Source organism: Phaethon lepturus, unplaced genomic scaffold (assembly GCF_000687285.1).
Source record: "Phaethon lepturus isolate BGI_N335 unplaced genomic scaffold, ASM68728v1 scaffold3274, whole genome shotgun sequence".
NCBI classification, from domain to species: Eukaryota; Metazoa; Chordata; class Aves; order Phaethontiformes; family Phaethontidae; genus Phaethon; species Phaethon lepturus.
This window is the reverse complement of record NW_010533779.1, coordinates 710-16,521: the sequence shown is the minus strand read 5'-3', so window position 1 is coordinate 16,521 and position 15,812 is coordinate 710. Positions and strand designations below refer to the sequence as shown.

Genomic DNA, 15,812 nt, shown 5'->3' with positions numbered 1-15,812 from the left:
TCTCTTAGCATTACAAGGATAGATGAGAGTGTAAAAGGTGACAGGAGGTACCTGGAGGTCACTTCTCCTGTGAGGAGCACCACGATGCTTCTTGTGTGATGCAGACTTTGCTTCTAACTTTCACTGGCCATTAAAACTAAAAATAAAAATTTCATTCTTGCTTGATAGTCATTGTCTTAGTTCTCTGTAGTCTTAAAAATCACAACTATCTCAAATTCTGGTTGATATATTTGGCTTATCCAACATTACTTCTGCTTCTTTTGACTGAAAGCAGTATACAATTCAAGGTTGCTCAGCCAGATACAGTCCTGCCTTGTAGTTTATCTGCCTTGTAGTTATCCAAAACTCCACATCAAACTTAACACCAGAAAAAGTCATAGAATCATAGAATCTTTGAGTTGGAAGGGACCTTTTAAGGTCATCTAGTCCCAGCCCCCCGCAATGAGCAGGGACGTCTTCAACTAGATCAGTTTGCTCAGAGCCCCGTCCAACCTGACCTTGAAGTCATACTGCTTTTTAAAAAAAAAAAAATGCCTTTTTACTGAAAACTATTTAGTAATTTCCTAAGAAAACAAATGGCATTGATGTAAATAAAATGTTACTGTTTAATTTCGGTAATAGAGAGTTGAGATCTATCTTTGTCTGGCTCTTAAATGAAGTGTAATAGTTGGGAAGTCTGGAATGATCACATACAACATCTGTAGTACAAAACAGGTTTCAGAAATCTATGAAAGAACGCTTTACAACTTTACTATAGATTTATATAAACTAGAATTAGGAAAATATGTTTTGGGCATCAGTTATGACAGTTCTACTTTGCAGTCTTCCTTAAAAGCACCATTTTTAATTAAAGTATCATTTTTGAGTATTTAACATTGTGTAGCTAAACCAATTGCTCAATGACTAAGAACAGATGACCAGACTGAAAGAAATTTAGATCCCCTTCCGCTCTGAAATAAAATTGAAGTTTTCTCTGCACCTACTTAAGAGCAAGTCTTCCTCTCTTCAAGTTATTATTATTTTCCAAATGCATATGTCAAGTGAGGTGGTTTGAATGGCTCAGGGAAAATCACAGATTGGAGATTTTGTGATAGTTTTGGTGAAAAACTGTTTTGTTTCCTCACAGTCCTGAAGTCTGTGTTATAGCAATCCACTAGTTTTAAGCAGTAGATGTGACAGAGGCTTCCTATCATGCAGCTTTTAAAACAAACCTGTGCTGCTCAGTTTTTAAAAAAATAAAAAGTTAGACGAAGCAGAGCTGAGAACCCGTCTACAAGCCAGCACATAGACTTTTCCCTGCATGGGTTATCTCCCCACCAGCGTAGGCAATCAGATAACTCATGGCAATTAGTCTTAATAAGGCAGTAGAGTGTTCCTAGGTGGAATAGCTGACTCTTGGCAGCAGCTTCAGGGATTCTGGCTGCTTGCATTTAAGAGGAGAGTCATACGACTTCATGCTTCGTTGTCACTTGTTAACTTGACCTTTCCTTTTCCCTCCTCCCATGTACTTTAAGTGTGGGAAACTAGGCAGCAGCTTCGGTTTAAGTTCTCCCTATAGCAGCAGGCAAAGAGTAGAAACTTACAGAACTGGAAATGCTCTGGGATGGATACCTGAGTTTGCTTTTTCATTTGAGTAACCGTTAGTTGGATGCAAGAAAGTCCTTGGGTGCCCACACACTCATCCGTGCATCCGTGCAGCGCAATTCCCCGCTTGAGGTGGGTGCTGCTGAAGCAGCTCCTCCCAGCAAGTAACGCTGCTGTGCTGGAAGGGACATGGGGGCACAGGGTGCCCCGAGGGGCATCGCCCCAGTCAGGGTGTTTCGAGGGTGCTGTCGGAGCGGGGCCACAACTGTGCACGCAGGCGCTGTCATTTTAAATGAGCATAAGCCTTCCCAAAAGCCAAAGGTGACAGTCAGGCAGGGTTTCTCTAATTTACCTGAGGGCAGGAAGATGGCAGCCTGTGGACTTGGGGTGACTGTTGGGACCAGGATTCAACTCTGAGACTGGGGATGTGAAAAAAGCAAAAAAACTGGTTATTATGTCCTGTTCTATTCCCATATTTTTCTTGGTCAGAGTGTAGGGTTGCAAAAGTCCATCCTGATGTATTTAGGCAAAAGGATAAGAGGGATATTTAAGTTGGCTAATGAACAGAATTGCTGTCAAAAGTAATTTTGATACTGCATAGCTGATCCTGAGTTCTGAGTCTGTCAGCTCTTCCAAGGAAAAGGACTTAGTCTTTGCCTGGTTGGAAAGTTCTGGGGTTGGTTTTGTTTTGTTTCTTTGTTCCCCAGTATCTGTGCTTTCTGTTAGGGAAACCAAGCAAACAAAAACTAAACAAAAACCCCTCAAGAAATACCAAAGCAACGTATCAGTGATTGTGTGAATTCAAAAGCAATGGAACATACTAAAGAAAATATTGTAATAGGAAATCAATCCAACTTGCACTCTCACCTTTGTACTAATTTTTGAGCGTGCAATTTCAACAAAAACACTGACAAGATGATCAAAATGCAAACCGGATCGTGGTTACTGGCAATGTTTAGTGTTTCAACAGTCGTTAGACATGACAGGAGTACAGAGGAGGATGGGGAAGCCTTAGGGAGAAAATACTGTTCAGTCCCTCTTGGAGCAGCGGGAGCCGCGCGTGACGTCCAGCAGGAAAGGCAGCGCTAACGCAGCTGCCCCGCGGAGCCGGGGGCTGCGCAGGAGGGAGCGGGAGACTAACAGTGGCGGGAGGGAGGGATTCTGACTCTGCTTCCCCAGTTGGCACCCAGATGGGGTGGAGTCCTGGTTCTGCTGCCTGCCCGAAAGGTCTGGTTGTGCTGGGGCGGGGGGGGTGATCCAGTGCTCACCTACTGCAAAAGCCATAAACTGCCCAAAACAGGGATCAGATGCCATAACTCCCCTGAGGGTCCCTATTGCTAGGTGACGGTCTTCTTGTTCACACTGTGCGCGTTGTTGTGGGTAACTGAGGCCTCTGCCTGGTGCTGCTCTGCTGGGCTGCTTCGCCGCCGCAAGCAGATGTTTTTGTGAATTGGAAGAATTTTGTTAGAGGTTTCTGAACTGGTGACATTTCTGAGGCGTTCAGGAGTAGAAAGTACTCTGTGAAGCGAGTGATGACTGGCAAATGCATTGGGCATTAGGATAGTCATATAAAGTCATCAAACACAAGATATTCCATTTGTTGTAATTTACAGACAACCTAAAAAGCTGGGTTTCTGTTCTTAGGAATTTTTTCCAACCTAACTTTGGTGCCACTTATTTGGAAGCAAACGAACAAAAAGGACTCAGAATTTGTTGCAGACCAAGTTGCTGAAGCCTGTGGGCGCTCAGTGATACTGATACTCTTCTTGCTTTCACTGAGCAGCTGCAGGCAGCTTCCAGTTCCCTGACTCCAAGGGAAATTTGGCAGTTTAGTTTTCCTTTTCTTGTCCACTCTGCATTCAAACTGTAGAAGCTGAGAAGTTCAACCTGGCATCAGCAGGAGGTAAAAATACGATTGTGCACTCATACTTCAATTCTTTTGCTAATAAATCTGTTAGAATGCAAGCTACCTCCCACTCCGATGAGATTAGCTCCTCTGTTCACAGCAGGACTCAAAAACTGTAGAAAAACAGGACTGTAGCGCTGACCTTGGCTAGAAAACCTGGAAGCACAAGGTCCTTAGCTCTAGAAATCCAGACCATTTCCTCAAATCCAAAAGGTGGCTAAAAAGCACACATTTTAGGCTCATGTTACAGCACTTCCAACCAGCTCCAGGCATGATGTGATGTACCAAATCAGGTATCTGTACTGATACCTGCCTAATCCTTGAATTTATTCCTCCCTAGAATGTTTCAGTGCTAGAAAATCATCACTGGCGATCTACGATCGGCATGCTTCGAGAGTCACGGCTCCTCGCCCATCTGCCCAAGGAGGTGACGTAAGTGTCCGCTGGGGGACGTGCATCGCTGAAACTAGTCGGTGGCTTCCATCACTCTTCTTAAAAGGAGACTGGCAAAGAGGCCCAGGCTTCAGCGGAGGCTGAACCTCCTGCCCTCTCTTGATGCCAGTATGAAGTCATGAGATAAAGTTATACAGCAGAAGTGTTTTCTAAGACTTTGCCACTTCTGCAGCACTGGAATGGCCACTGTCAGCGCCGGGAACACTGGGAGTCCCAGCAGGAGTGGACCTTTTCAGATCAGTTGTTGGCATTTTTCATTTTACATAGCACCAACGAAATATGGAAAGATTTAGTGATTAAAAAGCATGACATAAAGAGAAAAATTAAGGAGCTGGTTGAGTAGCATTGAGACTGCTCAGGACTTCCACACCTGACTGAAGAGGTGTGGTTCAGTCTTCACCGAACCAAACCTTTGGGTGAGGTAAAAAAAAAAAACCCAAAACAGCAACATGAGCATCTTGGCCAAGTTCATGCTAACTTTTGATCTGCTGGTTTTGTGCAGTGTTACTCCCACAAAGGAATGGAGAGTGAGCCAATGAACAGCTTGCAATACTGTTTTAATCACAGGTGACCTTACCGAAAACATAAACAAGTTACCTGGAAGCAATAAGCTCCATATCCCTCCAGAAATCCCTTGCATCAGACCAACAGCTTCAGTCCTATTTCAGAGGGCTTCAGTTATTTACAACTTCAACTGCAACTTTAAAGTTGCTGTATCCAGCACCCAGCTTGAGCAGCTGAAGTAAGAAGTGAGCATTTTTCTAGATGCATCATGCTGCTGTCTTGGGGTTTTTTACTTCCCTTGCACTTTTCAGAACAACTTAACGCCAACAAGCATTTTTCTTCTACAGTATCTATTCCTCCTGAACCCGTTTAGGCAGCTAGAACAGTTGTACCCTGCAAACCCCAGCAGAGACTGACCAAACAGATGAGACTGGATCCACAAAGAAAGAGGAAGATTTATGCTAGCTATGGTCCATAGCAGGGTGCTTTGAGCTATTAATGTTCAATGGTTCCGTGACTGAAGGGGCTTATTTTCCTTATTGCAGACAGGACATCGAGCAGCAGTTGGGCTCCCTGATCTTGGCAACAGACATCAATAGGCAGAATGAGTTTTTGATCCGTCTGAAATCTCACCTTGACAATCAGGATTTGAGGCTGGAGGATGCACAAGACAGACATTTTATGCTTCAGGTAACTTCAAAAACTATTTTTCCACTGTTGCATTTTATTCCTTTTTCAAGTCACATATGTTAGAATAGCATACGATAGTGTGCCTGGACATCAGTGCCTCCTTACCTATCACCATAAACACGTCGTTTCAGCCACCTGGTGTGTCAGGCAAGCAATAAGGTGCCTCCAGTATCTCCTCATGTAATTTCCTTGAGTTAAAAAGCTGTGAATGCAATAGAAACAGGAGAGTGTCAAATGCTGAGATAAGCTATTAATTATTTTATTTCCAGACCACTGCATCTCTTGCCAGGTGATGCTTCGATTGTAGTCTCTCTTCCGGCAAACATCGCTTCACTGGCGTTATTTTCTAGCACCGGGCAGGAGAGGCCCCTTGTCGCTGTTCTCCCCAAGACAGCCTGACATCGGGTGCCCGAGTCCCGTTCCTGCGACTGATGCTCAGAAACTGCCTCTGCAGAGGCAGCTGTTGCCATGGCAGCAGGTGCTTCTCTAGTGGGTCTGCCCAGCGAATGAAGAAGCCATGCTTTATTTAAAAATCAAATAGATTCAGGCTGGCCCTTCCAGCTAAGCTGCAGTCATTAACAGGCTCTTCAGAATAAACCTCTACCTATTAAAGCATTATTCTGATTAAAGTAGCTGCATATACATGCTTCTCTGGAGAAATGACACTTATTTCTCTCTTAAATACATAAAGGAGTTTAAGTAATCGTTATCATTTATAAAACAAACATCTACATGTTATCACTTGTCGAGGTTACAGGAAAGGTGACAGTTGCAGGGAAAGAAGTGCTGATCTGTTAATTCTTCCCCCTCCAGCAGCGTGGGAAATGTAGTAATCTGCTCGCCTGTCCTCCATCAAACGCGGTCTTCTGTCAGATGCCTGCGTGGACCATGCAGGGCAGGATGACGGGTTTATCATATTTCTGGACAGATTAGGCAAGAAAGTTGTGCAAATGCCAAAGGCAGAGGGATTAACAGATCTCAACTATGGGAAAAAGTTTCTTATGCCCTTTCTTGAAGACAGGAACTAGGGCACAGACATGGTGAGCTTTACTCATCTGGTGGATTAATTCTGGAAGAAGAAAAAAAAATATCAAGAAATCTTGATTGATCGGGATAAGTTAAAGAATGTTTGAGAGGTCCTTGTAATAGGCAGTAACATTAAGGCTAATCAATTTAATCCAGAGGGAAAAGTGACTTGGAGACTCCCCTCTTCCAGTTCACGGGTCTGAATTTATACAGGAAATATTTCTTATGTTTTCCTCCTGGGTGCCAGAATGATTTCTGACCTCCGTCAGGCTAACTGGCTGTGTTCAATCTGTGAAGAAACAAGGCACATGACATCTTGTTCCAAGGCAGTAAAACAGACAATTACACAGTTTACTTTTCTGAAGCAGTTACTTGATTTTAAAAACCTCTTGCTCTCCTGTACTCATTCCCCTGCAAAGCACTTAAAAGTACTAGTTAACTAAGCGAAACCAGGCCAGGAGCAGTGCAGAGAGCCCCGTGCTTAGCTTTGTAAACAAAAATACGCCGATACTAAGATGAAGTGTAATTGAAGTGAGATGCAAGGTCACTCACCGAGACCGCAGAGAAACGATGCCCAAACAGTCCTACACCAGCTTGGCTCTTCCCTTCCTTGTCATCAGTCGTGGATGCTGAGCCAGGCAGGCAGCGGGAGCCAGCCGCAGGCTTTCGTTGGCTTATTCCTTACAAGGAGTATCCAAAAGACTTTGCAGCCTTGGAATTTGGCCCTCCTCTTGTTCTCACTACGCTCAAGCAGAGGGCTGAATGAAAGTTTTGTTTGCGGCTTAAATAAATGCTCTTTCTTCAAACGGCATGTTTGGGTGAGGCTGGGTCTCGAAAAGGTGATCTTAACCCTTCCCGGCATCGCTGGTGGGGCCTGGGAGTTTCGCAACTGCAGATTTACTGCTGAAGCACTGCTAGACAGTAATTTCTTCCCTCACCGCTACCGTTCTTCTTTGCTTTCAGATCGCACTCAAGTGCGCTGACATTTGCAACCCTTGCCGGCTCTGGGATCTGAGCAAACAGTGGAGCGAACGGGTCTGCGAAGAGTTTTACCGGCAAGGTCAGCCCCTCGGCGCGCGGCGGTCCCCGTTCACCTCGGCTCTCCAGGCGTTTTGTGTGGCGCGGCAGGGGTTCAGCCTGCCCAGCTTGCCGTGGCATCTCCCTCGGGAACGAGCTGTTGAAGATCTACTGGCCTCATCTGAAAAGGGGGAAGGGGTGAAAGAGCAGCAAGTATTTCTTTGCCCTCACTGCTCCTGTAGCGGTATCAGGCAGGAGGGAGGGCTCTGCTGTGCCTCCGCGCTCGCGTTCGGCTGGAGAGCCCACGGCTGGATTCTTCTCTGAGAACCCGCCAGTCACCGTTAGCTCTTCTGAGCTGGAACGGCCCCGGGGCTACACTGCACCAAAATCCTACCGCTGTCCGCTGCGTTTTACCTCGCTCTTCACGCTCCCGCTACGGCTCCGATGGGAGCCTTCCCCTCGCTGTTTCCCAAATTTGACCCGTTCTGCTGCGCACAAACGCAGAGAAGGGGTTCAAACGCGGTTCCCAGCACGCCGGGCTCTTCTAACGCTGTTGAAAGGGCCGAAGCAGGCAAGCCAAAGCTCGGCTAGGACCTATTGCAAATGTTTTCAAACCCCTGCAGAGAGTGCAGGCGGGCAGTGGTTTTTTTAAGCGCAGCAATTACACCCTTTGGCTCTATCTGCATAGGCAGGGTCATGCTGCACGACAACACAGGGTGCAGCAGAGTTTAATCACTGCTAAGTTCTTTGTTCGGCGCATCCTGAGAGCTGAAGGCAAGTGGTACAAACGCTGGAAGAGAGCACAATGAAGCTCTCAATCCGTTTAAAATTCTGTGCTACAAAGTTAAGCCGCATCCAGGCTGGTACCTGGTACAGTTATTCCATAACATTAACAAACATTAATTTTCAGCCAATGTCAGCTTAAGCTGGTGAAATGTCTTTGACTTTGATGCTTTCGAAGCGACATAAGCAACTTGTCAGATGGAGGTTTATTTAGTCACGTTCAGCACATGAGGGCAGGGCCCTAGTTGTGTGATACGTCGCCTTTAGTGTATTGATGGACCATGCTGAGAAAGACGGCACTCTCAGCCCTTATGAATTTAAGCTTTTTCCCTAAGACTCAAGATTTATTAGTATAACATCTAAAATAATACACCTCCGAAAGGAGACACTGGAGCATATGAAACCAGTTAGAAGCGTAATAGGGAGAAAAAGAGCGTTTCATGTGGGAGAATAGGAACTGTGGTATGACTGTGTAGTCCTGGTAAGTGATACAAAAAACAATATTAAATGTCACGTATTTAGATACCATTGTCACGTAAAAATATTATTGTAGACCTCTCTACCTCCTTACACACAGTGCTGGGGCTTGAAGGTGTTTTTTGTTACTAAAGTTAGCATTTGAAAACCATAGCTCCTGTGCTTTGATTTTTAACTACAGATGAGGCAGATAATCCCACACTTAGTGCCTTGTTTAATCTTCCTCCTGTAACACATACAAACTTTGAACATTTTTGTACAAAACATTTCTAATGCCATTTTAATAGACTCAGATCTTGATCTTCCAGTCATCTGGTGCATCTACACGACACCTATTAGCAAATAAAATACACGACTTGGGTATGTTTCAGGGAGCACCTGATGCCTCCGGCAGCTCCTAACACTTTAACTTGTTCTCGAACGGGTGTTTTGAAAGTCAAATGGGAACACAGGGTAAATAATGCAACTTGGTATGTTTATATAAAACTAGCACTGGCAAGAAACAAGTTTAAAGAACATGGCTAATGTTTAAGTGCCATTAAATGATCAGTTTCTCTGGTGAGGTTTTAAAATGGCTTGGAAGGTTTTACCCAGCCTGAAAGTCTCAGCAACTAATTCATGCAGTTCTTTTAAAGCAACTTGAAACATGAAAACTGGCTATCATCATTTAAGTTGTTCAGCATGCAAAGGAAAATCTTACTTTTGCCAATTAAATGACTCGTCAAAGATAAGATGATGTTGATACACTTCAAGCCAAACAGGTCAACCATTTTGAGCCCAGAATACCTGCAGAGGGAACATCACTGGAGTAAGAAAGACACTGTTTTTTTCGGTCAAAGTTTTTTGGAGGGGGTAGAGGGGAAAAAAATTTCACATTTGGAAACATGACAAACTGTTATTTTGTCTCAGTTTTGCTGAATTGTTCCTTTTGATTGTTTGTGAAGCTAAAAACATTTCCCTAGTATTTTGTGCATATCTAATTAAAACTGAAAATACTCCCCTCACATTTAAGAAGCAACTGTATGCTGCAGGGAGAAGAAAGGCAAGGCTTAAAAACGCACACGGTATTTTATATGGGGTTATAGTGCCCAAGTGGCACAATAGCATTTAAGTCAAAACAGTCTATTAGTGGGGAAAAAAGAACTTTCAAACAAAAGTAGTAGATTTAAAGCAAATTTATTCTTTTTGGATGGAATACAACATTTTGTCTGATCTAGCAGGTCAGTCTTATTTATGGGAATGTTTCTTGTAACTGCCCCTCACTGCATCCTTATTAGTAAATCAAATGGACCAAGTATTATTGCCTGAGGGCAAGTGCGCAGCTTAGCCTGCACACAGCTAGTCTCCCTTCCCTCTCATGCTGTAGATAGGAAAGGGTCTGTACCTCACGCAACAAAGAGGGTTTGGTGGGGAATGTGACACTCAAGGGCATCCTTGGCTGCAGTGACATGAAATTGGTGGAGTTCAAGATCCTCAGGGCAGTGGAACGGGCACAGCAAGCTCACTGTCCTGGACTTCAAGGGAGCAGACTTTGGCCTCTTCAGGGATCTGCTTGGTAGAGTGCCATGGGATAAAGCCCTGGAGGGAAGAGGGGCCCAAGAAAGCTCGTTGATAGTCAAGGATCACCTCCTCCGAGCTCAGGAGCAGTGCATCCCAACAAAGAGGAGGTCAGGCAAAAACACCAGGAGGCCTGTATGGATGAACAAGGACCTCCTTGGACAAATTCAAACACAAAAAGGAAGCCTACAGAGGGTGGAAGCAAGGACAGGTAGCCTGGGGGGAATACAGAAAAATTGTCTGAGCAGCCAGGTATCACGTTAGGAAAGCTAAAGCCCTGATTGATAGAATTAAATCTGGACAGGGGTGTCAAGGGCAACTAGAAAAGCTTCTATAGGTACGTTGGTGACAAAAGGAAGACTAGGGAAAATGTGGGCCCTCTCCAGAAGGAAATGGGAGACCTCGTTACCCAGGATATGGAGAAAGCTGAGGTACTCAACAACTTTCTTGCCTCAGTCTTCACCAGCAAGTGCTCAAGCCACACTGCCAAAGTTGCAGAAGGCAAAGGCAGACACTTGGAGAATGAAGAACCACCCACTGTAAGAGAAGATCAGGTTTGAGACCGTCCAAGGAACCTGAAGGTGCACAAGTCCATGGGACCTGATGAGATGCATCCGTGGGTCCTGAGAGAACTAGCAGATGAAGTTGCTAAGCAACTATCCATCATATTTGAGAAGTCATGGCAATCTGATGAAGTTCCCACTGACTGGAAAAGGGGAAACGTAACCCCCTTTTTTAAAAAGGGAAAAAAGGAAGACCCAGGGAACTACAGGCCAGTCAGTCTCATCTCTGTGCCCGTCAAGATCATGGAGCAGATCCTCCTGGAAACCATGCTAAGGCACATGGAAAAAAAGGAGGTGATTGGTGACAGCCAACATGGCTTCACTAAGGGCAAATCATGCCTGACAAATTTGGTGACTTTCTGCAACGGTGTTACAGCATTAGTGGAGAAGGGAAGAGTGACTGACATCATCTACTTGGACTTGTGCAAAACATTTGATACTGTCCCGCACAACATCTTTGTCTCTAAATTGGAGAGACATGGATTTGATGGATAGAGCTCTCAGTGGTTAAGCAATTGGCTGGATGGTCGCACTCAAAGAGTTGCGGTCAATGACTCAATGTCTAAGTAAGTGGAGACAAGTGGCGTTCCTCAGGGGTTAGTACTGGGACCAGAGCTGTTTAATATCTTTGTCAGCGACATGGACAGTGGGATCAAGTGCACCTTCAGCAAGAGATCCTTCACTATGAGGGTGATGAGGTACTGGAACAGGTTGCCCAGAGAAGTTGTGGATGCCCCATCCCTGGAAGTGTTCAAGGCCAGGTTGGATGGGTCTTTGAATAACCTGGACTAGTGGAAGGTGTCCCTGCCCATGGCAGGGGGGGTGGAACTAAACGATCTTTAAGGTCCCTTCCAACCCAAACCATTCTGTGTTTCTATGATTCATGCAGTAACTAAGAGTGTACCCTAGCAGCATCTTGGAGAAGGCTAAAAATCACAACGGATGAATGTGTCAGACTCACAAAGTGTTTGTTTAAAAAAAAATAAACAACCAACCTTAACTTACTTACAGCAATCTTTGCATGGAGTACTGATTGCGTGGGGAAATGCAGTCTCTCCAGCAGGACAGGTGGTTGCTGTCTGGATGGCAACAGCAGCTTCAGCTGGAGCAAATGAGACTCCTGAAGCTTGTTTTCTGCTGAATCCAGCTGGCCTGTGGTCCTCTGTGACCACTCCAGCATATGCATGATCATTGCTATACATTACGCTCAACTACATTAAAAATATCTTGGCTGTGTATGGAAGATTGTCTTGTGTGACCATTTCTGCATCTGCAGGAATGGTTCCTACTGACTGTTTACAAGCATCTTCTCGATGCCAGATTCATTCAATTCTGCAGCAGGAGCAGTCTGAGGTGGCATCTGGAGTGAGCAGATCCCCCATCCAGGCTGTTCTTCAACAATTTGAAACGGAGCCCAGGGCCAGTCACAGCAGGCACTGCCTTGTCTTCAGGGCAGTCCCAGATTGGCACCTGGAGACCTGCTGCTCCAGTTGGTCAAATAGTGCGCTGTGAAGGTGGCTAGGAGTTCAGCCAGCCGCTTTTTGTTTCAAGCCTGTCTGCTGTCTCACGTCAGCCCTGTGCAGATGACTCCCTGCGGGTTTCCTGTCCCACCCAAGGAACTGGTGATACAAGCTCAGCACAGCAGCACTGGCACGGCCCTGGTACCCAGCTACACCACAATTAGAAGACAAACTTTTAATTTCATCCTTTTTTCCACATTTGTAACTTGAATTCCATAGCTCTTGGCACACGAACACAGGTTGCCTGAGCCCATGCTCTGGCCCGTTTGTTCATGCAGGCACAGCTGTGGGCTGCCAGGCTCCATCACGCTGCCCTTCAGCAATTTCCACAAGCACGCAGTAGCAACTCACACTACGGTACTAACAGAGATGCGTTTTTTCTAAAATGTATATTCTGCATTTTTGTCGTAGGAAGATGTTTGAACACTGAGTAAATTAACTAGAATGTCCTAAAAATCTTTCATGTGAGAGAATCTATTTTTAAAATTAAGGTCCTCAAAACATGTAAGTGCTCAGATTTAATGTTCATTCAAAAGTCACCTTTCCTTAGAGATATTTTTTTTTGTATGCATTCTCAGTTCCTCTGATACTAAAACAAAGTCCAAAAAATGAAGATATTTAGACATTTAACATGGTCATCACTGGTGCAAGATTCCAGCTGCTCAGATCCACACAGTTGCAGTCACTGTAAGGGTGTGACAGAGGTATGGAGAAGAGGTATAAGTGGCAGCAAATTATTTTCTCTTCTTTCTTTTGCAGGTGACCTGGAACAAAAATTTGAACTGGAAATAAGCCCCCTTTGTAATCAGCAGAAAGATACAATACCAAGCATACAGATCGGTAAGTATTAGTTTCATTCTCTTCTCTCCATGTTTATCTCATCTCAGTATGGCACAAGCTTAAAGAGAAACTTTTCTTTTTTTTCTTTCCTTTCCCCCCAGTCTTGTTGTTCTAATAGTAAGAATTGTAGGTACCATAAGACTCATGATTCACATTCTAAATACAAATATTCAGAAAGAAACCTACCCAAGCCAAAATTCAATAGAAAGACAAAGGAGTCATTGCACAGGGAAATAAGGGGTCATTCTAACATCTGTGGAGAGAAATCACAGCCAACACACGCGATTACGCTCCAGTTACTTTATAGTCTGAAGATAAGGGGTCATTCTAACATCTGTGGAGAGAAGTCACAGCCAACACACGCGATTACGCACCAGTTACTTTATAGTCTGAAATCTCCTCAGAGAAGGATGCTGTCTCTCATAGATTTTACTGCTACACACACAGAGCCACATCTTGTCAAGTGCGCTGGTCAAAAGTTGTGCATTTGAAAAGGAGCTGATGGCTGCTTGAGGCATCGTTGTTATTCCTCGTCAGGGTTTTGCCACTTAGGCTCTATGGGGCAATGCACTCATGGATTGAATTTGTTCCTCACCTGCTGTCCTTCATGTGTTTCCCCAGGGTTCATGACGTACATCGTAGAGCCACTCTTTGAGAGGTGGGCCCAGTTTACAGGTGATACGCCCCTATCTGAAAATATGCTAAACCATCTCAGGAGGAACAAGGCCAAGTGGAGGAGTTTGCTCCACAAGCAGCACAGCAGTAGTAGGAGCAATGACCACTCAGGTCAAGTGACTGGCAGCCAAGAACAGACTTTAAATGAAGACGAGACCCCTTAGTGGCAGCTTTGCACTTTTCCGTATAGCACCGCTGTCAAGACCGCGGAGAGGGAAGAAGCGTCAAAGCAGAAGCTGTAAGGGTCCTCACAAACAAGCCCGTGGTTCTGCTGGGTTCCTTTCTGGATCTCCTTCATGTTCCTCTCCCCTCTCTTCGTTCTGCGCATGCCTGACGCCATTCATCACTTCTGATCATGAACTGCCTGAATGTGGAGTCCCAGTCCGCAGCGCTGAAGCTGGGCTGGTTTTGGCTGCCGCGAAGCAGGGAGGATTACTGAGAGAACAGGGGAGACAGAGGCACTCTCGGTTATATATTCATTTACCACGAGTCATACTGTGACATATGTATATAGGCCCAGGGCGCCATATGCTTTCCATGCTGGCAGCTGGGCTGCACATCAAACCACCAGCATCTTCAGCATCCAAAGGACACTGGCTGAGTGAGACAGTGCTCACAGAGGGCAGAGAGAGTCTGGTTATTTTAGCAATTAAAACAAAAACCTTTTTAACTTTTGTATTCTGTGCACTAAACAACAGATCTATAAACCTTGGACTGAAGTTACTCTCCGTATACACAACTCCAGTGTAACAAGGCTCATTTTGGTAATCATTTTTATGCCACTTCTTTGCATAAGAGACGAGCATCTTCTCCTTGCAAGGAACAATATTCCCTTGCAAACAAAGGGGAAGGTGTTGTACAGTCTAAACCTTTGAAACATGAACAGATCTATCTTTTGAGTACTGTTTCAAGTAACATGTTTATATTCATATGTGTACATTTTGTGTAAATAGAAAGCGCTACTGATTCCCATGCCAAAATACTGGAGTACTGTGGGATTGCTACCTGTAAAAACATTGGCACTGTGAACAGAATACTGTTAGTTTTAATACAAGAGAAAGCATTTGTAAATATGGTATAGAGTTTATTAATATACACCATTGTTTGTGGATAAAAGCCTTAACTTTTAGCATCCTTCATCTTCTGATAGCTGCCAAAAACATATGATCACAAGATACAATTCTGAACTGCCTTTCCACTATCCAAGGTGTATCAAAGGTCATTAAGGAATGAAGTCTGGCAGAATAACTTCTTGAAAACTTCAAACACATTCCATATGGGTCCGTGTTGTTAATCCATGGCACCTTGCACATTCGGTCTAGGCAAATGCTTCACAGAGCCTGAAGTTTAAGTTCAAAAAAACCCAAAACCAAACACACCACTACATAATTTGACCGGTCAACCTGATTCAAGAGTGAATTTTTATTAAATAGCTTAGTGATGTACAAAGCACGACATTCTAATAGTTCTGGAGTCCAGTTGTTTTCTTGAGTGATGTTGCAGTGTCGCTGATTTTTTCCCCACATTCCCTCCTTACATAGCCAGCATCGAAATGCATTTGTATTTTTCTTTTCATTAAAAAAAAAATAATACTTAACTGACTTTTAGATCAGTCTCACTCAATGAAGGGGAAAAAAAGTGCGTTGTAGTCAGACTGTTAAGAAAAATCCTCTTAACTGTCATAGCAGCTGAGGAATTTTCTATGGTCTCATGTTTGTGAAAGATACATGGCCTTCTCTATGCCATAAACAACCTCGGTTCAGATAGTCTTTATAAAGCTTTACTTAAGCTTCCATCATTTCAATGAGATTGTATGCTCGGACACTACTGCATTGCACCAAAGTGATCGTCCCCTTCTCTGCCCCCAGAAAAATTAATTGCATTCAGGTAAAGGGTAGTGTTGTTGTAAACCCCCAGTACATCAAATCTGTATAGCTGTTTTCCAAAAGAAATAGCAGATATGGCCATATAATCATGTTTGGATGTGAATATCTTGCAGAGGCCAACAAAGAGAGAGCTATTTAAGTTGGTGTTTGAGAAAGATAATACTCATGAAAGTGCAAGGGGACATATAATAGAATTTTTCTCAATTACAGAGACTATTGATTAGACAAAGTGTTCATGCTCATAAGGTGACTAATATGTTTAAAGGAAAATAAAAAGCATAAGTTTTAGTAAAGGATGTTTTACTCTAATTCATTGGACACGTACCTTCAG

General features: G+C 44.1%; 1 protein-coding gene across 1 annotated transcript in view; it reads left to right on the top strand.

Moving 5' to 3' along the window:
* Nucleotides 1-14,132, top strand: part of PDE7B (phosphodiesterase 7B) — a gene marked incomplete at its 5' end in the record, with an annotated part of 36,557 nt that extends 22,425 nt beyond the window's left edge. Inside the window, 5 exons of the mRNA XM_010285301.1 lie at nucleotides 3,831-3,922; nucleotides 4,993-5,137; nucleotides 7,127-7,223; nucleotides 12,840-12,920; nucleotides 13,542-14,132. Coding sequence (XP_010283603.1) covers nucleotides 3,831-3,922; nucleotides 4,993-5,137; nucleotides 7,127-7,223; nucleotides 12,840-12,920; nucleotides 13,542-13,759 — 633 coding nt within the window. The remainder of the gene's footprint in view (nucleotides 1-3,830; nucleotides 3,923-4,992; nucleotides 5,138-7,126; nucleotides 7,224-12,839; nucleotides 12,921-13,541) is intronic.
* Between the last annotated feature and the right edge of the window lie 1,680 nt (nucleotides 14,133-15,812).